Here is a 23,728-nt window from a genome sequence, read left to right as displayed (position 1 = left end):
ATCGCATATTTTAATAATTAATTGTTGTGGAATATATTTTTTTGAAAAAATAAAAATAATAAATGAAATTTTATTTTAATTTTTATGAAGTTTTCAAAATTTTATAATATTTAAATATCATAATATCTACTCTCTCTCTCTCTCTCTCTCTATATATATATATATATATATCAAAAACTCTTTAAAAATACATAAATTGTAATTGTTTTATATTTATAAATATGATGTAATTCGGAATTTTGGATAAGTTGGTTTCTGATTAATATCTGTATGAATATACTAGTATGCAATATGTTTCCAGCCCGGGTGTACATACATGAAGACTATATTTATCAAGAGTTTATGGTTCATATCGGATAAGGACTCAGATTACATGATTCAGTGTGTCTATCTATCTATTTTATTTAAATTTTTTACATGATCCAGTTCTTTGGCTCCAAATTATAATTTGACATAATACTTTCTTTCTTCGGATTTAGCATTTATGGAAGGAAATGTCCGGAGAGAATTCGTTGAATCGAGCGCCCACGCAAAGCATAGATGGTATCGTCGTAGAGGATCTGGGGGTAGCCCATGCTAGGCCCAACACTTTTGTTTCCGAACCTAAATCTAGCTTATTTCCGAATCTAAAGCCAGCTTATTTGCGTACAAGATTCTGTGCAAAAAAACTTGTTTTCCTAGTCATTATGTGTCACTGAACATGTAAATTAGTCCATTAAAAAAAACTCAAATAACATGAGTTGACTGATAATTGAAATTAATGCAAGTATTACAAGGAGGGAGGAGGTTGGAATGTGCATGGATTCTTCCATGTTTGCCATTTGGAACAGATATGTTCTACATGCGACTCGCATTGGACGTGGTGTCATGGATAGAGTTTGCTTTTAAACTTTTGTTTAATAATAATGATCTAGAAAGGAAAGGATGTTGATTGGGAGTTCATGGGAGGAGAAGGAATACGAAGTCAATGGAAATGGTAGCTTAAAAGTTTGCTGAGAAAAGCATTAGGTAGGTAATCCATGTTTTATGATAGGACTAGAATTGTGAAATAAATACCAACCAGCCCCCAAGTTCGCTCAAAGCAATACTATTGCCCTTTCAATGCCAACTGAATGACACTTCACACGTAGGAGTTGTTTTTTGATGAAATGTCGCATATGGAAATTAGTTGATATATTTATACAAATTAAGTAATCGATCGATCAAATGAGAGGAATGCTTGTTGCTTGCTAGCTGAACGCACACTTAGAGAAAGAGCGAGATAGTTAGAGCTATATGAATTGTCATTTTCACCAAAAAAAAAAAAAATTGAGAGAGAGAGAGAGAGCAACACAAGAAACCATTGTATCATATAAGAATTAGATATTAGATGTGGGTTGATTCCACATTAGCTAGAGTGACGGTGTAACACAATACAACTTACAACCAGCTAGTGAACTTATAACCCTTTGCGCCCCGCCTGGGGGGATTGTGGGTGGGGAAGTGGGGTGCTTGGGGATGGTCCGTGAGGTGTTATCCTCTCTCTCTCTCTCTCATTGTTTCATTAGACTTGTTGGTTGGGCCTGGGCCGCTGAACCCATGGGTTCTCGGGCCGACGAACTGGTGAATGTGGACTGATTATGGATTTGGGTCCAGATTTTGTACGGACATTGTTTAAGGACTTGATCCGCCCCATCTGCTCTACCCGCCCTCCTCCGAGATAGGTACAAGATAGGTATAGATGCAAGATTTCAAATTGTGGGGCGAGTATAGGTATTGATATACCTGATCCACACCCAACCAACTGCCATCCCTATTTTTCATAGCATCAATTTAGCAACTTGATCTACCACGACAAAAGGAGAAGAAATTGGAAGTGCATACATTCATCATAAAAAATGGATTGCGAGCGCTGGCTTAACCATATGTTTAAGGATCCTATCCACCCTGCCACAACCCGCCCCGCTCCGAGATAGGTGCAAGATAGGTATGGATACAAGATTTCAAATTGCCGGGCAGGTACAAATATTGATATACCTAATCCACACGCAACCATCCGCCATCCCTATTTTTCATAGCATTAATTTGGCAATTTGATCTATCATGACAAAAGTAGAAGAAATTGGAAGTGCATGCATTCATCATAAAATGCATTCCAGGCGCTGGTTTAACTATAGATATCAGAATTTCTTTTCGCCATGGAAACATCCGTAACAAATGTAAATGTATCTTTCAGGTGCTTGAATTTTCATTAAGGTAGTCCTCAATCCAGTGACATGCATATTACTTCTATGAATGCCCAATATACTAGTTCACTTCGCTCTTTACCTGCCAGCTCCCCCTTATATATGATTTTGGTCGTAGCCCATACGTTCTTGTAAAAGTTCATGCGACTAATTATTTAGTCAGACTCATCACACCATGCCACATTGACAGCACTGTCGGTCTTGTCTCAAGATCCAATTGGCTAGCATGTTCACGTAAGGAACTCTTTTCTTTTCTTTTCCTTTTTTTTTTTCTTTTTTTTTTGGTAAAAACAGCATTCATATAGCTCTTATGTGGGTCTTTTTTTTTTCTTCTTTTTTGATGTACGCGCACCACACACACACACACATAGAGAGAGAGAGAGCGAGCGAGCGCGAGAGAGAGAGAGAGAGAGAGAGATCAGAATGCTCAATATACAACAAAAGCTATATTTACTTTTACTAATATCAAAGCTTGACATAATACATGCTACATACCCACCTCACTAGAGGAGGAGATAGATTTCCCGAAGCCCTGAAATAAGCCCTTCCTAAAACAGTTGTGCACGCATTAAACTGTAAATAAATGCATGAAGCTAGCCATGAACTGGAGGATACTAACACTTACTAAAAAGGCTCTGGAAAAGCCAAGCAGGGTAAGAAAAAAATCCCAGTACACAAAAGCAACACACATGGGGAGAAATATACAGCAAGAGAGGCTAGGGCACAAGACCACATCTCAAGGGCAATATCCTTACGGAGAACGAAGGTTGACAAGGGGTCACAATGAGGGTGACATGCAGCACAAAAATGAAGAAGTATATATGACTCCCCCTTGCAAAAAAAGCCCCTCAGGTATGAACGCGTGCTTGCCACCAAAAAGAAAAAAACCCTAATGACATACATGGAGGAGGGTGAAGCAGAAAATTAGTACTTGCAGTGTCCATGCCACCCAGCATGAACACTTCTCCCCTTCCCCCTCTCTCTACCCAGTTGATACCGAAGAAAACAAAGGCCAAACCACCCGACGGTATACCATATTAATTGGCACTTGCTTTCTCGTCGATCTCCTTTGTTATAGCCGGAATGCAGCTGGAGCTCCTCGTGATGCCGCCCCTCTTCACACTCTCCCTGTCCCTCGGGCTGCTAGACTTGGCCCTGGCTCCTCTTCCGTCCAGCCTCGACCTCCTCAGGATCTCTCTCATCGCCTCGGCCTGGAAGAGAACGGGTTGCCTCCTTTCAATCCTGTTGAACGTCACACACACGCTCATGTGGCTGTTGAGGGCTTCATCTAGCCTGCCCCCATTCTTCTCCACCTCCTCCTTCACGGCTTCCGAGCACAGCCCACATATCCACTTGCCGGAAAACTTCTCCCGGACACGGTGGATGTATCCAGGAGTGCACTCCTCGGACATCCCGCAGCACTCGCACTTGGCATCTTCCACTTCCGAGATGGGTGCAAGCTTTGTGTCTACTCCCTCTTTGCTTAGCTCAAAGGAGAGATCGGAGATCGCCCTCTGGAGGCCCTCCATCGAGATCCTCCGAGGCTTCTGAGGCTTGTCGAGGCTGTTCCTCGTGTAGGAAGCAACAAGCGTTTCTGCGTTTGGTGCCATGGCAGGGAAATAATGACTTCCAGCCAAGAAAATGAGTTAAAGATGGTCGGTGATGGGAAAAAGAAAATCTGAAAGAATTGGAGGATTAGTTCGAGTTTGCAGGATAGAACAGCAAAGAAACCTAGCTCGATCTACTAGTTAAGAACGGAGATCAACCTTGGTTTCAATGTGAGGGATGAAGACCACCCTAGAGCATTATTTATACTAGTTATCTTCTACTTTATTGAAGTAAGTTCGTGTGGACCACGGTTGTTCACCATTCTGTGATCGAAATTTAAAAGGAGAAGACTTGAAAATCCTAGATTTTTCGTGAAGATTTATGAAAAGAATACTAGTTTTTGAAGACCATAATCATGCAGCTGATGTTTAACACAAAGAACCACTAGCAGCTTGCTATTTGGATGGCTATGAAGACATGCCCAGGCTTGCTGTCACCTTAACCTTTCGGCGCAGTTATTTAGTTCTCTTTTTTTTTCTTCACCCAGATTGTATGCAATATTTTGCATGCATGTGAACTTTGATGTGATTTGCTGTCTGCCGACGTGCACCAGTACATCTCCTCAGCTCAACTACGAGATCACGTAGCTCTTCGCTGAACCATAAGAAATGCTTTGCGAATGGATAGCAACAGTAGAACAGCCTACAGTCTTTTAATAATTAATGCAATTGATGGATTAGCGGCTTCTTGTTTTCTCCAGAAGAATATAGAAACAAGCACCAGAAAATTGGAGTGAACGACGTGTTAGCCAAGAGTAGTGGACTGTGTTTCAACTGAGTTTTCTTGAAAACAAAAAGATTTACATTATCTTTAATTCATCTTAACTACCATAGATTAATAGCAAATTATTAATATTAATTGATAGCTCGATAGTTATGGTCACCTAAGGTCCTGATTAAGTGGCATGTATATTAATTGTTTGCTATTATCTTAGTGGTGAAAAATGGACTAATGGAGAGATTAACTAGGATTATTTAATTTTTTATTCTTGTATATAGTATATACTTTGCCTCATTTTCTCTCTCTTCAGCAGCCACTTATTTTCACTAGGACCGAAAATATAATTTCACATATTTATTTCTTATAGCTTTTCTCTATGCAAGGATAATTCTGAAAAATATGAAAAAAGATTTCTGAATTTTTAATACTATCGGATCCCATGGATCTACATTCTAAAATGTTGTCATATCATAAACAAAAATAACCACAAATTATCTAATTTTCTTAAAAATATGTAAGAAAAATATCCATAATTAATTGATAATTTAATTATTCTACATAATTAAGTTATGAAAATATCAAGTGATAAAATGAAGCATATTTTCCTTTCTTTCATTCTCTAACCCAAAAAAAAGATTGATTTTTTATGGAAATAAAGTAATTATAAAAATGCCATAACTTGCTTAAAAGTTAAAACAACTGCATTTATAATATAATATATTTACTCAAGCTAATAAATCTATGTGTGCCAACTATTATTTTGGTGATTGAGTCCTTTTTGAGCTACATTTATAATCAAAGGTTCAAATCCAATTTAAAACAAGATTTCTACCCAGTATTCTACATTTAACTCATCTCTTTTTTTCCAAGTTTGCCACACTAAATACATCTTATTCTTTCTCTGATTATAAAAATTTCATGGTAGTTATTTATTTTATTTAATGAGGGGTAAAGAAATCCAGACTTCAAAATGAAAAATCAAGGACCGGTACGTATGAGAGGTGGGCCGGGGTAATTAAAGTAAGACAAGCCATCAACTAAAGCTAAAATACTTTAATGTACAGGTGTAGATCGAGAGAGAGAGAGGGGAGAGTTGGTGACAGCAGTTAGTAATGCAAGCACCAACTTGTGCTTAATAATAATTATATAAAGTCAGATTAGCATACTTCAGATGGACGGAAAAAGCTTCACGTGTCGAACTATTCGTAGCCGTGTTTCCTTTGCTCTTTATCATAGCCATACGGTGGATGGATTGCATTTGCATGGTGACGTTGTTCTCTCTCAGCCGAGGGATACCATGCATCTTGTAAAAGAGAAGCGATCACAAGAAGCCTGATACGTGAGAGAGAGAGAGAGAGCGAAGGAGCAATCACAAGAAACCTAAGGAAACGGGCCTTTCCACTGCACTTGGACTCGATGGTGAAAAGGGTACTGCATGCTATTCTCATTACCTGAGAGCATGGTGTTTTTTTTTCACTAAAGAGGTGAGGAGAAGATTTTGGATAATTTGGATCTTTCCCAATACTTGGCAGAGTTTGAGCTGTGTTCCATGCATCTCCTTTAGCTTATTCTGTTCTGGCAGTGTTTCCATTGGACGAGATTTAAAGTGATCGATCCGTAGGAACGATCACATGTTTAGGCATGTATGAACATTTCAAGGAGTTGTCCCACAAAAAACGAATCGATTGGAAACGAACCTTCCAGTCACGCATCTCTTACGTTATGGAGTACTGCTCTTTGTTCTCCTTATTGTTTTAAGTGAGGGGAGTTCACTTTAAGCATACAAAATGGTTCGTGTAGACTATCTGGTTTGGTGTGGGCTCCCATGCACCAGATAAAGGGTAGTAGCATGTCATTCATGCGAACGCATCTTGGGTCGAGTTAGATTGAGCTTAACCTTTGTCTCAGATCTGGATCGTGGATCTAATTAGCTTAATTAAGTCTAACAGATGCAGCTGATTGATTGGGTTTCGTTTAAGCTTGTTACTGCTAAGAATCAAGCTGTCTTTGGTGCCGAGCAGAAGAAATGCTAGAGTGCTCTGCGACGAGGTGTTCCGGATGTGCAAGGCTATGAGTTAGAGGGAAAAGTGGTAGCGAGGTCCTAGCTTGCAATCGAATTCTGACCTAAAATACCCAAGATGTAGAAGTCCTGCTGTCGGAGTGTGTCCTGCTGAGACGCTTCGATACCTAAGCTAGGACGATGCTCAGGAAATAGAGGAGATTTTCAATGGTCTCTCAAGGCATGCGAGCACTACTTGGAAAGTCTCTTAGAGAGTGGATTGTATTGGCGAAGATAAGTGTCTATTGTTCCAGAATTCGGGCATGTGGGTCGGTCGGGATCGGCAGACCTCCTGCACATTCTGAGAATCGGGCGCGGGTGTCTCACACATGGATTGCGTTCTGCCTGTTTTGGCTGGTGTGATCTCAGAGACTATTCAAGATTACGGTCGAGTGTTGCTAGCTTTAGGACATTTTTGAAATTCCAAGTTACCAGTGCGCTTCTGGGCTTACCACATGGCATGCCTTAATTGTCAATTTTCAGAGGCTTCGTGGTGAGTTTTGGTTTTGGTCGGCCATTTGTATGGGTTATGGTCAGTTTTGAGATACATCAAAGCCAAAAATCTATGGGAGATGGGCATATATCATCTTGAAAAAAGTATATCATCCTAAACAATGAAATATAAGAATGTTACTTTTTATAATATAACCAAAAGTGCGTGTGTTCTTGGATGTGCCTCACATGATGCCCCGTTTGCTCCTAGTGGTACTTAATTCTAGTTGTTTGATGAAATGATTTAGGAGCATAATCTACATATATCCGAGAGAGAAACTCTCATATATAAACTTTGTTCAGATTGCCTCGTGCATTGCTCCCACTGAGTGTCCATATATGTGTCACATCTTACATCTTCGCCACAGTTACAGTGCTACATCTCATGATAATAATAGGGTACATATCGCTTGTGGAATTCTTCATGGAAATCTCAATTTTTGTGGATGAAAAAAAAAGCTTCAGGCTGCATGGATATACGCCCGCCCAAAGTAGCTAAAACAAACTTACGAAAGGCTATATTTTACCACTCCCATGAGCTAATATGGTTATTTTTATCTTTAATTTAAACCCTAACAAACAAAATGAGATTTGATTTGCTCCACCTTCCACCACTATTGCTCCATTCGACCATCACCAATATTTTATCCATCAATCTGGATCATTAGCGCTACCCAGCGACTCTAATTTGGATCAATATTTTATCTTTAATTTAAATCACAGATTACTACATCATTATACCAAATTTCAGATTCAAAAGACTGTAGTGAAATGTATAAAAGAAGTATCATAGCCAAAGCCTTATATTTAACATATATTGTTTTATGGATAATATGCTTAGAGATCATCAGATTATATTAATAAGTAATAGATATTGGGAATTATTATAGAGTAATATGAAATCAACTTGCCTTATCAGATTTTAGATGAAATATCTTAAATAAATTGTCTGATATATCCCGATTACCAGAAATATTGGTAAGCCAAAGTCTCTCTTCAATCTCTAGGGAAAAAAACAGACACTTTGAAGAAGCTCAGGGCACAAGAGTTCGCATTATGTAGCAATATAGATAAGGTTTAGTCTTGAGCCATTTTTAACCTTTTTTCTCCTACCCTCCTCTCATGCGGGCCTCGATGTGCAAGACCCAATTTCATTCTCCTCAATCTAAGGATGGGCCGAGCCCGTTTTCTAGTATTAAAAGATCCTATTGTTTACGAGTGACGCAGGTTTGGGCCGATATGATTAAGTGGGCCGGGCTTTTCACAGTTATCCACCCATAAAAGCTATCAAGCTAGAGAGCCATCACGGCTTGCTGTACATGGATGACTTGGGGTGCAATACAGCATTAGCCTTCACAGTTTTTTTTTTTTTTTTTGGGTATAACGGCGCCTTACACACGATAGATGACGGATGTGAGTACAGCCAACAAAATCCGAAAAAAAAGTTGGCAAAGAGGAGAAAAAGTAGATACATGGTTCTCGTAGAAAAAAATCTTCGGAGTGATGAGCCGCATAGGAGGCAATCCAGTCAGCTATACTATTCGCCTCTCGGTAGATATGAGTGGCCCAGAATGAATCACGTTTTTCCAAAAGTTTCTTTTTTGTGAGCCTTATTCCTCTAGGCCAATCACAAGCAGAGGTACCAATTTCGAAACAACATCAATTTTTTTTGTAAAAGCAATAATTTCTTAATTAGATCATTTTTCTCTCTAGTGCTGGGAGGAAGCCTTCTTTCGCTATCGGGATACGTTGGACTGGAAAAAGGCAATTCTATTTCTTTTTTTTTTTAGTTTCGCAAAACGATCAATTAAATGATTGATACAATTCGATCATGTTGAGTGCGGGGGAACGAAAGGAGGTGGAATTTTTGATGAAGGTTGAATCGCTTAGCGAGCGTAGCCTCTCTTCGTCATTGAGAATTTCTTCTGTTCTCGACCGAAGTTATATGTTTCGTCACCACTTTGTGGAAAATCCTATAGAGATCGTATCGATTCTTATCAAAGAAATATCCCCCCGAGCCAAGTGGAGTACATATTTTGTAACAATGACATTCAGTCAGCACCGCAGCGTTGATCCCGAATCCACTCGATCACATGGAAAAACCTTGACAGCTTAGGTTCCATAATATTCACCTAGGGTTGGCAATTAAAAAATTGGAATGATCACGATGGTCCAAACCACAATCGCGAGACATCTGTAGGAGTTAAACAATCAAATCACATATTGCTCCATGTCCTGTAAACTATGATTGTTGTGTTTTCCTTTCTTTTATTTTTCTCTTTCTTTATTTATTTATGGATGAGTATTCTGATCCACTATTAGTTCTTATTTCAGAGTGACTTAGCCTAATTTGATATTTCTGCCAGTAACACAGATGATGGATAATTTGATATACGGAATAAATACTTTTTTATTTTTTGGTAAGAGAGAACTACAGTGTTTATGGATAATGTCCCACCACGTTTGTTATTTTTTATCAGAAAATCACTTGATATTCAGAAAAAGAAAAAGCCACAAGACCAAAGTCTGTACTAATAATTTATAGCATTAAAGGATATTGGTGCTTGAAACGACAACCCTCTCATAATAAGCTATAGCTATGAGACTAATAATTTACTAATCCTGTTGTTTCTCTCGTACCACGTAACACGCCAACTTTGAAGTGGGAATTCTTTTGACACTATAAAAAAAAAAAGGTAAAAAATATTATTTGCCGCACTAGATTATTTAGCAGAGATAATTTAAAGATATTATTTTTCAATAAAAATACTCTCACTTATATTACATTAGTATTATATTAATTATATTATACAATTAACAATAATTATATTAATATATTGAATATCATTAATTATAAATAATACTTATATATAATAATATATTATATAAATAATATATTATATATTTATGTATTTATTAATAAACATTAATTATTTATAATACTTAGTATATTTATTTATATACCAAAATATACTAACACTTATTTATAATAAAAAATTATTTTCTAATATATATTAATTTATTTTAAAAAATATTTAAATTAAATAATGTTTATATAACGATATATAACTCATGTAAATATATTTTAATACTCAAAATAGCCAATATTAATAGCATTTATATGAGCAAGCCATAAATTGCTAACAAATGGATTGAGAAAAAAATATTACTATTTGAATTGTTTATTTAAGAATACTATTGAAAGTTGATAATATTTTCATATAAAATTACCTTCACTTAAATATAGTAATTTTTTTTGACATTTAGAATAATTTTTCAACTAACCAAACATAATAAAAATTTTTATATAATTATTTTTTATATAAATAATTTTTAAAAACCGTCAAATTATTTCGTAATCTGACATTACTTGAAAACAAGTTAGTAGGGTTGCAATCTTTTTAAATAGACTTATCACCATCATGAAAACTATCTTACATAGGACAGTGTGCGCGATATCTCCGAGCACGAAACTATTGAAAGTGAACCTAGGGGGATGGATCCCATAAATGCCCCAGTAATCAGTGTCACTCGGCCACATATGATTAAAAATAACGCTTTCTTGGATGACCAACCATATAGTACAAGAAAATGACACATCTCTCATTCTCTTTAAGGAATCGCTGCCTTGTTTAATCTTGGCTTAGACTAGAAAGCATCACTGGCTAAACTATCTTAGACTGGATGCAGCATTGTAAGCCAACTTCTTGGACATCTTATCATAAATAACATGTTGCCTCTTGGTCATGCCAATTGGCACCATCCACTTAACACTTGTCGATATGGCTTCTTTTGATGAATTTTTGGAACGAGAAGTCGGCATTCTGAGAACTCATTTATTTCCCGTCAATATTTTTTTTACTTTGCAAGACGATTATATATGGTCAAAAGCATATGAATCCAATACATGAAAGCATGAGGAGAGGAAAACAAAGGCACATGAATATGAAAGCAACTCTGGCTCTTGGGGTGGAGTCTCCATCAAAGCTAGGCTCCAAAATATCATTAAGAAGGCGTGGTCCTACTATGAATTACCGAAACAGTCAATCCCTCTTATACTTGAAGGTCATGGATTTGAATCTTGTTAAGGTGCCATGAGACTCCAGATATTATATCATCCATGATATGATGCAGTGCGCTTGATTTCAACCCAGCAAGAGAATTGGGCCGTATGTTTCTTGCGAAGAAATGGTTGATCGTCCTTCACGATGTTGATCGTCGGATTGTCCATGCATGGATCTCCAAGCACTTTGAACTATTTCATTTATCTGTCTGCATAAATCTCGAAGCTACCATTACACAATTTAATAGTGAATTTTCATGAAAAAGGATAAATTGCATTTTCTGGTTGGCGAAAGATACAACCCTTATGCCTTGGTGAAAAGGTTCGGGGCTATAAAACAATTATTAGAGAGAAGAGTGGAGTTACTCCGATCGCTATATGGCGATGACTCATCTCAAGCTATGGTCTTAGTATAAATAGCTCAAAGAGTTGCTTGCATCTAAGCCAAAATTTGTTCAAAAAAAATAATTAAAAAAAAACATAGCCGATGCATCAATTTGATTGGCACATTGTCTTCTTCTACTAGAGCAAGTGCAGATAGTGTTTGGATTCCATATGGTGCAATTTTTGCACCAGAGTTTGGATAGTTGCAGCATCATTTATTTTAAAGATCGTTGGCTCTTATTTATTCTGAAAATAAGTCTAATTATTTTTTTTAGTATCACTTAGGGTAAAAAAGTAGCTTTGATGGATGATATGGTGTCCATCTACGATAGCATCGTACCCTACTGCGTAAAAGCAATACATTATCCCGTTCGGGCGCTGGGTTTCCTCATTCCGACTGCATGCATCCAACGACCGGGATAGGATAAATCGTATCTCATCATTCTATGTAAGTGGGCTCCGCGAATCATTTGCCAATAATAGCAAAATTCGAGAATCTAACGTATCACGGGGACATAATCAAGAAACCCCAGTGTCTGCTCTATCATGATCAAACCGTACCACGGTGGGCCAAAAATTAAATACTTCACATCCGCTATATGCCGAGAAAGCAGATCTTGCACTCGATCTTGCATGACCCCTTCATCTGGACCCACAGGTAACCATTGATTAGACACCACCATGAAAAGACTAACCCTTCCCCAATTTCAATCACGACCATTGATTAGACACCACAGCCATCACTACCTCACCGACCTACACTTGACTCGATCCAGAGCCATCTCATACCAACTAAGACCCAAACAGCACTTGTCGGATATGAGAAATATATTACCTATATAGAATCAAATCTAGTCCGATCAAATTTCGAAAGCATCTTCCGTGATCCGCAAAAATCAGTAACAAATGTTTACGTCTAGACTAGAAACTTAAAGTTGAACTGGAGGATGAAACAGGTCTGACTCTGACCCGGACCAACCGAGTGAAAACTTAATTCTGTATCTAATTATTAGACCCCAGCCAAGCCAGGGGAAGAGTAGGTCGGGCTGGATCCAAGTCTAAACTCGCTACAAAAAATCCAGGATGAGTCGACAGTATAACCCCAATATCCAACTCGGAACCAAAGATTTTTCCCACCTAAACCCCTGGTCGGTTCCCTACTAAAACCTACTCTACTTTGCAAATTACCGACAAAGACCCACGTGGCAGCAGCTAACACGTCGAAGTATTCTTGCGCGTTGGAGCAGAAACCCGTCCCCCCTCCCTGACGCTAGATTAAAAGCCGGGAAGAGAAGGCCCCTTGCCTTCCTCCATTCTTCGTCTCCCTCTCGCTAAGAAACGACCGTCGGCAAGGGAGAGAAGAAGAAGAAAGGAAACGTAGCGCCGCCGCAAAGGAAGACGACGAGATGGAGAGGAGCGTCCCGGTGGAGGAGCTGACATCTGGTGCTAGCAGCCGCATAATCCCGGTGTTTAGGAACATTCGCCGGTCGGTGCCGTCGCCGAGGTCGGTTCTGCGGATATTTGTCTTCTTCCACGCGATCTTTCTATGGTTTCTCCTCGTCCTCCGCCGGAGCGGTCGGAGTCCGGTCTGCTCCAAGGCGGCGGCGGCGGCGGCCTCCCCTCTGGCGTCGCCGCGGCGGAGTGGGGGAGGAAGGGGGGCTAGGAAGGGCTGGACGGCGAAGAAGGAGGAGGAGGAGGACGTGCGGAGGCGGCGGGCGCTGGCGGAGGAGCTGGCGATGGTCCACCCGTCGGATGGCGGGGACGGTGGCTGTAGGTGGGAGACGTTCGTGTTCCTGGGTTCCAGGAGGAACGCCCTCTTCTGCCGCTTGTGGGTTCCATCGGCTGGACATATGAAGTGGGTTCGTCTATCCACTGCTTGCCGTATCTTTTGATCTCTATGGATTTTGGTTATCTTTTGGTCGGGGTTCGTTCCAATGGCAACAAATCGATATAAAGTTGGTTTTAGTCGCAGTTTTGGGTTTTTAAGGATTTCTATTGATTGATTCGTTTCTTATCGGAAACTTTGGTTTATTAGGTCTCTCGCTCGTATCTTAAAATGATAACATTTTATTTTTTGCATATACTGGAATACTCGGTTGAAAAAATTTTGTTTTGGCTTCAAAAAAAAAAAAAGTCTTCTTCGTCTGTCAAACAATTGAACTGTTTTGGGACATCATACCTCGAACAAAGCTCAAAATCAGGGAGTTTCTCAGTTCCCAGCCATCATTTCAAGCTTGTCTTTGGACATCTTGAATTATATGAAGCATCTGAGTTCCATCGAGTGGATGCTTGGAATTACCAAAATGATAGATTCGTCCTATAAGTTGTGTGATACATCTATTCTTTAGCCATTTTTGCTCTGTTGATGCTTGTGTCATATCCAAAATGTAAGTATGAAATTAGCTTGTAATTGACATGTAGAATACTTTTAAGCCTTAATTGATACAATCTTGTGTCGCACAATGATTTTTGTGAAACTATATCCTTTTCTTGTTGTATATTTCTGTCTGCTGCTGATATATTATGATTTTCTTTAATTTCACGAAACTTTCAAGTCCTTATCCCATTACACTCTTCTATTAGGTTCTGTTCTCGTTGTTAGTCATTGTTTCAGATGGCTATTTCACTTGAACTCTCTAGGTTCAGACAGTAAAGTTGCACCATTACGTTACCTACATGCATGCTGTTCCTAGTTGAATGGCCATTAAAATGATTTAGCAGCAGGTTTGTCGCTTAAATTATTAGTTTTTGTCCTCTGACTTAATCACTTGTATTAATATAATTTTTTTTTTTTGTTTTGATATCACTGCCTGATAGGATATTTCTAAGATATGAGAATCATACAATCCAAGGGGTGACTTTTGGATTGGTCAAGATTCGCATATGCTCTTCTCTGATATATGTTATCAGTTAGCCATATGATCTTTAATAGATAAAAAGATTTTTACTAGTTCATGGTGTTAGCCTCCCGAATGGCAACCCATTATCTTGTGGTATAAGTTGCTCACATTCAACCTAGAACTTTTATTGGGAATGTAAACATTCATTAGCAATATTGCATTTTTTATATATTTTACCGAATCAAGCAGTCTGTGTGGACTATAAGAATTTATGGTTTACCTGCTAGGTCCTTTTCTCAATGTTTGCACCATATGCCGCTAACAGATACTTCAATCCAATTTTAGATATTTGAGCTTTTTTTATGCCATAAATCAGGTCTCTCATTGTGATTATTGAAAAGTTTATATAGCTTGGGCATTAGGATTTATAGACCCTGTAGAAAGCTTTCAAATTTTGGATTATATTAAGTGGAACATGGATTGTTGTTGATTAGCTATCACATCTGGAAGTTAGTAAGTTGGGTATATATTGTTATCAGCATTCAAAAAAAGCAAGGTCATAAATGCAAGAAACAAGACATTGAGGCTTGATAGTACAACTGCTAACTTAGGTAGATATACTATGATTGATGACGAGCTTGAACACTTTTCTTGGAGGGTAGCAGGCAAGTGGCTGGTGAAGCACACTGGCCAGCCCGGGTTTGCGTGTAGGCTAGTCACAGGTGAGCAGGGGCCGGTATAATAAGAAGGAAAGAAGAATAGTTAAAGTAAGGAGGAAGAAGAGAAGGAAAAACAGGAGGAAGAGAAAGGAGAGATAATGGGAGGAAAAATGAATAGGAGAAGAAGAGGAAATGGAGGAAGAAAGAGGTGAAAGAATGGGGCATGGAAATTGACTAAGGAGAATACCTGTGTTAGAGGACAGAGAACAGGTGGTGAGCAGAGGATACAAAGTAAGGAGGCTGAGTGGCTATGGGAAAACAGGCAATTTTCTTCTTCCCCTCTTCATCTGTTAGTTATCCTTGAATGTGGTTTGCACCATGCTGGCAGGGGCACAAATGTTTCAAGTTATTAAGTATATGATAAAACTTATATATTTACTGCTAATCAACAATGCTTATAATAGTATGTTCTTTGTTAACTTAATTGTTATTAACTATACTATATGACTTGTATGGGTCAAGTGACTGCTCTAGGTCTTAGACTGCTTAAACAGCAAATTAATCATTGGAAACTCTGGATGGTTGTTTTACCTTCTGTAGGCAATTATTGCTTAGGTTTAGATCTCCAGGCAGCTGCTTTAGCGCCTGATTATGAATAATTTTGGGACATAATACACGTGTTTTGTGGTTTAGTCAAAGTAACAAAATCAGAACTTCTAAGGTGGTTTCACTGCATGAAACTTTGAAGATCTTTTGCAGTTGCATTTTACCATCTTGCTTGTTTCTTCTTTCCTCACAATGAGCAAATTGTTTTGCTAGAATATAGTTCTCAAGTATTTAATATTTTCTCACCTACAGAACTCTGAGATGTATAGCCCCTTTGGCTTCAAAGGGACAGTTAGAACTAATCTGGACTCTGATACGAAGCCAGTATGCTTAAATGGCTCTTAGCTAGCCAATTAGAGGTTGACTGTTCATGCATTGGTTGTGCTAGAGAATATTGATATACAAGATAAAACATATTCTTTGTTAATTGTTAATCTTTTCCAGTATGCTAATCTCCAAACTGCTAGCATCAAGCATGGCTTATATAAGTTTATACATATAAAGAGTTCGGCACACCAGGACACCATCCTCCTGTAGAGCTTGTATCAAGGTTCGCTGTACCGGTCGGTACCAGTCGGTACCAAGCGTACCGTACCCGTACCGATGGATACCGGTATCGGTACACCAATGTCGGTACGGTCGGTACCGAGCGTACGGTACCGTACCGACACTCGGTACGCCTATACTAGTGCGGCACCGGTACGGGGTTCGGTACCGGTACGGCGAACCTTGGCTTGTATGCTGCAAATAAAATAGCTGCCCCTGCCATTCTCTTTCTGAAAAGCTCTGATGGCATTGCATTGTATAGTAACAGTGTCTTGGTGCTTTTTCCTTTATTAACGGAAGATGATGGAGGGATGTTGTCCACAAATGACTTCAGTTTTTGTCTTTGTTTTCTAGTTTTATCTTTGAATTTGAGGCCGACAATTAGTTTGTTTTATGATCTGTATAAGATATTGTTTGCTAAAGTTTGTTTGTGTTGTATTTGCCAGAGGTATTTTGGTGATTATACATGGGCTCAATGAGCACAGGTAAGGAAGTATGATATATATTCTTTGATCTTTTTAATATTTCGGGCCTTCTTCTATCTCTGCAATTGGATACTATTTGGTTCGCATGATCCCTCAATGCAGTTCATCAGACTCATATTGGATGGCTGCTAGTGCTAGGCATTATGCCTATGATATATTGGATTTTGGAATCATCACTTTTTGAAGTAATAGGCCTCAACATGGCACCATCCAATCTGTCTGATGGTTGTGTCTGGTGTGGATCTTCCTTTTGTTCCTTTTTTTTGCTGGATTTCTGTTAATCCAACCAATGGTGAAAGATGCTTATACCAGAAGTGGACTAATATATCACCTAATTATTTAGAATTTTATCTGGTTTCTTCCTGGTCTCTATTTTCAGTGGAAGATATGCACACTTTGCTAAGCAGCTAACATCATGCAATTTTGGACTCTACGCGATGGATTGGATAGGTGGGTACATGGCTATTTTCAATCATTTCATTGTTTTTTACCCCGAACAGTTGCACATTCATGCTGGTTGCTGTAACTCAAGTAGTTGTCTGCATGTCTATGCTGAAGCGAATCCATATAATGTTTGATGGAAAGTGTATATACAAATTCAGCTGAAATTGTGCATCAATGATATTTGTCCAAAATTATTGCATCTGCATCATTTTCTCAGCCACATGAATCTGTTCTTTGTTCAGCCTTTGTGTCTATCATAATAATTTGGTCATAAACTGCTTAGCATGACAAAAATGATGAACAGAATTTCTGCAACATATTTAATTGATTTCTTTTACTGCATGTATGTCCTATTTAAACTATTTACCGGTATCCAAATATAGCTCTTCTAATGCTCTTGTGCATACACCAGAAAAGCTGGCTGGTTGTACTTGGTAATTATTCCATTCTTTTCACCTTGATCCAGTTACTTCTTGGTTTCCAGTTAGTCTTTGGTACTGCGTACCAACTAATTGATTATCGTGCTAGAGTATTCTTGTGATGTTAATGGTTCAAGTAGATATGTTCATTTTTCTTTTTAAGAACACTTAGCATATTGGCAAACATGGAGAGGAGTTAAAAATAACAAGTACTTTCTGATCTTTGACAGGCCATGGTGGCAGTGATGGATTACATGGTTATGTGCCTTCATTAGATTATGTTGTTGAGGACACTGTAAGTTTCTTAATTGATGTTCAGTTTAATGTGGCTTGGAACTCTCCTGACAATATACACTTTGTTTTTAATGATATGATATTTATTTTATCTGTCCATATTTGCAGGGAATCTTCCTGGAGAAAATTAGATCAGAGAATCCTGGAGTACCTTGTTTTCTTTTTGGTCACTCTACTGGTGGGGCTGTGGTTTTAAAGGTAATGCCATGAGATATCATCATCATTTGGAATTGGATTGTTATACTTCCTATCCGTTATTGGGGTTATTAATAACTATGGAATTTAACAGGCAGCTTCATATCCTCGTATTGAGGCCATGTTAGAAGGGATTATTCTAACATCACCAGCACTGCGTGTAAAGCCAGCTCATCCAATAGTTGGGGTAATTTATTCTCATGCTCTCTTCTTGCATGAACTGCATAGAATTTGTTCCATATGCATCTATCCATACATGTTTTTTGTATTATACATTACTTCATGTGTAATTTGCAAGAATGGCTCTCTAGAACTTTTGTTTTAGTTATTTTGAAACAACACCCGAATTACACACAAAAAAAAATAATGAGAATGTGCATATACCCTGGAATCTGTAATTTTTCTCTGCTTATCATGGTTGTGCCTTTGATTTCTAAGATGTGAAATAATCTTACTTCACATGGAAATCTTTTATTATGACATTGAAGTGACATTGGTGATGTGCTGGTTGAAGGTCGCTTGTTAGACGTAATTCATCAACCATGACTTTAGGGTCAGTCTTCACCGCTGTCTATATGATCAATCAGACAATCCATGCCAATATGTAGTTAGGGCATTGACAAAGATGCAACTCCATGGCTCCAAAAGTACACCTCATGGATCTACTTCATTCACAGAACTGTTTACTGATGCCCAAACTTTGCGGCCTATCAGGTTTTGACTTGAAGTACACCTGATGAATTCATAACATTTCTGTTTCTTGGTCCATCAGGGGTTCTCTTACATAGCTATTTCTTTTTGCCAGACTATGATCCTACAATGTCATCAACAGGTTATGTTGATGGTGCCAAATCTTTCTATAAGTTTGATCATATAAGCTTAATGACTCTGCTTCTGCTTGTGATATTTCACATGCTGGAGCATCAACAAGAACTTGGGTACACCTCTTTTTAACCATGCATGTGTTCAGGTTTAGCTTAGCTTGGCCCCTGCCTCCTTTTCCAGGTTTTCCTAGAGCTCGGCCAAAACTCGTCCGTGAGCCTTGATGCTCTAACCAAGTTGGCATGCTGTGTGAGTAGTGTAGGGAAAAACAATCATACTACAATTATTGTGATAATGGCATCTCTTCTCATGACAGTAATAGGATACACAAACGGTATATATGACTTCTAATTGTGCTTCACTAGTTTTCGGCTGGTCAAGATGTGAGCAGTCTAACATACAATGAATTCTTGGGGGAGAGTAGATGACAATTTTAAGTATCAATCATTTGATTTGCTCTGATCAAAACCATCTACTTGATTTATGAATCCTTCCTGAGTAACACCAGGTGGATACTCACTTGCATCTTTTTCCACTTGTTGCAGGCTGTGGCTCCAATTGTTTCACTCTTGCTCCCCAAGTACCAATTCAAGGGAGCTAACAGAAGGGGCATTCCAGTGTCCAGGGACCCTGCTGCTATGTTAGCCAAGTACTCCGACCCTTTGGTCTACACTGGGCCAATAAGGGTTCGGACAGGCCACGAGATCCTACGCATGTCTTCTTATCTGTTGCAGAACCTGAAATCAGTCACTATCCCTTTCTTGGTGCTGCATGGAACGGCGGATAGGGTCACTGATCCTTTGGCTTCACAGGATCTATATAATGAGGCTGCCTCGGTATACAAAGATATAAAGCTCTATGAGGGCTTCTTGCATGATCTCCTCTTTGAACCTGAACGTGATGAGATAGGTACAGACATCATTGACTGGATGAAGAAGAGATTACAGCAGCAATGCCCACAAGGACTGTGGCACTCCTAGTTTGATACAGGCAATCGGGCAACGCAAGCCTGGTCGTTAAAAGCTTAATCAATTCTAGTCCATCTTTATGTTCTTTTACGTAACAACAGGGAGTGATATTTGTGAAAGCTAGATAATCATCGTTTTGTATATTTTTAGCTTAACAAATGGATTTAGGAATGCGAAAAAGCAATGTGTTGTGGCATGACTGCACAAGGTGGTTTTAAGAACTACATATGTTCTTGGTTTTAGGGACTAAAATTAGATATGTGAGGATATATGTGGGTGTGTATTTAGTCTTACATCGATTATTCAATGGGTATATCTTACTTACTTATATAGGATCAAGAAATTCAAATAGTATCTTTCGACTAGTCATTTTGAGTGAGGTCTCAGGTTGTTACAAATGATATTATAACAGATCCAGCCTATAGTTCATATGGAAATGAAATCTGAAAGTCACCGACGGAGCCATACAATCTCTCCAGTAGTGTATGCCGGGGCATGGTACTTTGCTTCGGTACTGGAAAACTCTCTCTTGCATTTTGCTTCTTCAAGATAGTTGAGTCTTCTCAAAAAAGACGCTACAATACGGGCTCATTGAAGCTAACCACGGGCCAATTGTGGTGTTTGTGATTAGATTTGAATAGATTTGGATCCTTAGTCTGACGAGGACGTCATGGCTTAAATGGAAGAGTATGTGAGAATCTATGCACACGTGTGTTTAGTTTCATATCGGTTATTTGCTGGGTAGGTTTTGCTTACTTATACATGATCATAAAATTCAAATAATGCCTTATGGCTAGCCATTTTGGATTAGATCTTGGGTTGTTATAGCGTTACCACATGATCTTAAACTTATAATTGGCTATCCATTAACCATACTGTATTGGTGCTTATGAAAGGAGAAGAACAATATGGCCTTCAACTCTTCAAGTTCGCGGCAATCTTAGAAATGAAATTACTTAAGCTCAATTTATCTCTATTTCTATTATCAAGGACTTTCCGGTAAACAAACTATTAAAAACGCTCTTGCAGAATTCCTTACCCATTTTTATTGAGGTGGGCAAAAGTTGAAAGAGTACATCATAATCATATAAATATCGTACATACCATTTAATAAATCCTAGATGGTTCCCACCTTCCATTTTAATAAAATAATGATAAAGCAAGCCCCTGCAAGAATTTCGACATCTCTGCTTATTGGAAGTTATATATATATATATATATATATATATATATATATATATATTGCTTGGATAAGACAACGCTGGCTTGATTCTGGTCACGTAGCATATCAATATCATATATCCATAATATCGCAGAGGACTTAGCCGACGGCCGCTGAGAGAAGGCAATCTTTGGACTGCACAGAAAATATGCGCCTTCCTCTCCGTATCTTGTCCTCGTTGCTTCCAAAACCTATAAATTCTCATCCGCACACCTCACAACAACCAAGCATATTACTGTGAAAAAAGAATGCACGTATCAAACCTTTAATATTTTTCGACATCTCTCCTATTCTTTTCACTTTTCAAATTGATGACCAATACAATTTTAGTTTCCTCGAAAGTCTATAATTTTTATTCTTAAATATTTTCGTACTACTTAGTCAAAAGAAAGGAATTTTTACATAAAATTTCAAAAAATAAAAATAAAAATTTCAATGATCTCATTTGCTAATGAACATTTAACAAATAGATTTGTTAATTACTATGATATCAACCGATCGAGTTAGCTAAGTAGGTCCTTTATAAATAAATCTCGAGTGACATATATTATTAGTTTGCCATTGTTATTATTATTATTTTTTTCGCCTGGTTGGGGTGGGGACTGGGGTGTGTGCAGAGATGGATACATGTTAATGCGACCAATTTTCTTTGAATGCCCTCCCTTTTCTTTGTCCCGTCCCTCGGTTCCATGCATGGCAATTCTTCTACATGTAGCTACTGCCTGATAGCATGGTTAAGTATATTGGAATTAGAAGAAGTTAGTTGTGGAAGCATTTTCTTTCTTTGGGGTGCATCAGCACATTGACTATATTACAGACAATTTCTAGTATTCCATGTTTGCTACATTTTTATGAAATATATATAGCAAATATATATATATATATATATATATATATATATATATATATATATATATATATATATATATATATATATATATATATATATATATAAAGATGAGTTAGGTTGGGCTACAGGGATAATCAATCACTACTCCAAGCTCACCCCAATTCTAAACTCGGGCCAAAGGTTTGTAACCCAAGCTTAGCTCAACCCGCAAGATGTTGGGCCAATTTTTTTATAATGCGGATGGAACGTGCGGGCCATGGAATATAAATAAGCATGATTGGTTGGAATATAAAACGATAGCACGGAATAGAATTTTCCAGGCAAGTATAAGGCATGGAAAAGTTGTTAATGGTTAATTAAGGCCCTATTTGGTGTAGCTTTTATGGGTCAGAAACACCTTTTGACTCTCTAAAAATATTTTTAAATAAAATAGAGATATTTGATAAAAAAAATTGGAAAGCTAATTTAGTTTTGCCAAAAAAAAAAATATTTGGATAATAGAGTTGTCATAAAAGATATCTAGGACTGCTCTCACATTTGGATGGCATTGTATCCACATAAGATATCCATAATCTCATAATCCGTAGAGTATCTGACATAAAATGATAACCTTCACATTTAAAATATAAGACGTGTGCTTTGGGTCGGGTCCCTTATTCGCTCATATCCTTTTGTGGTGGTCCTCAAGAATTAAGGTTAATGGCCTGGAATTTTTTGCACTCGTCCTAAAGATTCCCACCATTGATTATTCAGTCATCCGCCCCCCTTGTCCATAAAAGAACATAAGGCACCCCACCATCACCACCTTAGCCCATGGAGCAGAACCAGTTAGAAAAATGGGAAGGCAAAGCCTCCATCGATCTCCCAAACGCGAAGGCTGACCAGGCCTGGTCTCTCCTTTCCAACTTCTTCAGCCTTCACTTGTGGCTCCCCGCCATCGCCGTGTGCGAGAAGGTGGCCGGCATCGAGGGCCAACCGGGCTGCACTCGGTACTGCGCCACCGCGCCAGGCGACGACAGGGAGCCCGTGATGTGGGCCAAGGAAAAACTGCTAGCTTTCGATCCCGTGGCTCGGAGCTACTGCTACGAGGTCACCGACAGCAACGTGGGGTTCGACCGGTACGTCGCGACGTTCAAGGTTCTCGAGGTGGAGGGAGGAGGTGGGTGCAAGCTCGAGTGGTCGTTCGAGTCCGAACCGGTGAAGGGCTGGACCCGAGATGGCTTGACCGCTTATCTGCAGACTGGTCTCGAAGACATGGCTAAGAAAGTCGAAGAAGTCCTGAAGGCTCCTCCTGCTTTTGCTGCTGCTGGATAAAAGATAGGGTGCAGTTTCTTTCTTTCTTTCTGAAGTGTTTAAGATGTATGTGGGGATGGTGCCATATTAGTGCGTGGGAATAAATCCTTGGTCATTATTCTATTAATGACTTTTATTCGAGAATAAAGGGAAGTAGTTCTGCATATGGTTTGTTTTGTCATGGCTTCTGATTCAATTCTAGATTTATGCAAAAAGCCAGTGATGCAATTTGATATCTACTTGAAGGATTGAAATTTTGCAAGTAAAATGAATGTTTCGGTGCCTATAGGATGATGTTTTGGTGTGCCTGCTGACAGTGCTGAGATTAGATTCTTACAAACAGATTAATAGAATAATGACCAAAGACTTTGTGGTAGAATTTTTCTTGCTGTCATTTTTATCTCCCAGGGGAAAGATGGGAGACCTATCACCACTCTCTCAACATCACGAAGATGATACAGATACAGGTTTTTTGAGAGGATGAAGATAGTACTGGCGTAATAGAAGATTTTGTGGACGCAACTAGGTTTTTAA

The 23,728-nt window shown here is 38.5% G+C and overlaps 3 protein-coding genes across 3 annotated transcripts; 2 read left to right on the top strand and 1 right to left on the bottom strand.

Moving 5' to 3' along the window:
- Window positions 1-2,658: 2,658 nt before the first annotated feature.
- LOC103710968 lies at window positions 2,659-4,019 on the bottom strand. Its single transcript, XM_008796915.3, has one exon. It carries the CDS (start codon window positions 3,833-3,835, stop codon window positions 3,263-3,265), a length of 573 nt encoding a protein of 190 aa, XP_008795137.1. The 5' UTR covers window positions 3,836-4,019; the 3' UTR covers window positions 2,659-3,262.
- An 8,819-nt stretch (window positions 4,020-12,838) lies between these two features.
- On the top strand, window positions 12,839-20,168 carry LOC103708445 (monoacylglycerol lipase-like). The gene is made up of 7 exons (XM_008793377.4): window positions 12,839-13,406; window positions 16,649-16,687; window positions 17,067-17,137; window positions 17,781-17,845; window positions 17,953-18,042; window positions 18,134-18,226; window positions 19,407-20,168. Exons 1-7 carry the CDS (start codon window positions 12,958-12,960, stop codon window positions 19,839-19,841), a joined length of 1,242 nt encoding a protein of 413 aa, XP_008791599.1. The 5' UTR covers window positions 12,839-12,957; the 3' UTR covers window positions 19,842-20,168.
- Window positions 20,169-22,671: 2,503 nt separating this feature from the next.
- Window positions 22,672-23,448, top strand: LOC103710959 (lachrymatory-factor synthase-like). The gene has a single exon (XM_008796905.4). The coding sequence runs from the start codon at window positions 22,715-22,717 to the stop codon at window positions 23,213-23,215; it is 501 nt and encodes a 166-aa protein (XP_008795127.3). The 5' UTR covers window positions 22,672-22,714; the 3' UTR covers window positions 23,216-23,448.
- The last annotated feature ends 280 nt before the right edge of the window (window positions 23,449-23,728 follow it).

Source organism: Phoenix dactylifera, chromosome 8 (assembly GCF_009389715.1).
Source record: "Phoenix dactylifera cultivar Barhee BC4 chromosome 8, palm_55x_up_171113_PBpolish2nd_filt_p, whole genome shotgun sequence".
In the NCBI taxonomy this organism is placed as follows: domain Eukaryota; kingdom Viridiplantae; phylum Streptophyta; class Magnoliopsida; order Arecales; family Arecaceae; genus Phoenix; species Phoenix dactylifera.
This window is presented reverse-complemented; position numbering and strand designations above follow the sequence as displayed.

Coding starts and splice junctions, on each gene's coding strand:
- LOC103708445 (XM_008793377.4), top strand. CDS start 12,958: ATGGAGAGGAGCGTCCCGGTGGAGGAGCTGACATCTGGTGCTAGCAGC. Junction 16,688..17,066: donor CATGGGCTCAATGAGCACAG/GTAAGGAAGTAT, acceptor CTCTATTTTCAG/TGGAAGATATGCACACTTTG. Junction 17,846..17,952: donor ATTATGTTGTTGAGGACACT/GTAAGTTTCTTA, acceptor CCATATTTGCAG/GGAATCTTCCTGGAGAAAAT.
- LOC103710959 (XM_008796905.4), top strand. CDS start 22,715: ATGGAGCAGAACCAGTTAGAAAAATGGGAAGGCAAAGCCTCCATCGAT.
- LOC103710968 (XM_008796915.3), bottom strand. CDS start 3,835: ATGGCACCAAACGCAGAAACGCTTGTTGCTTCCTACACGAGGAACAGC.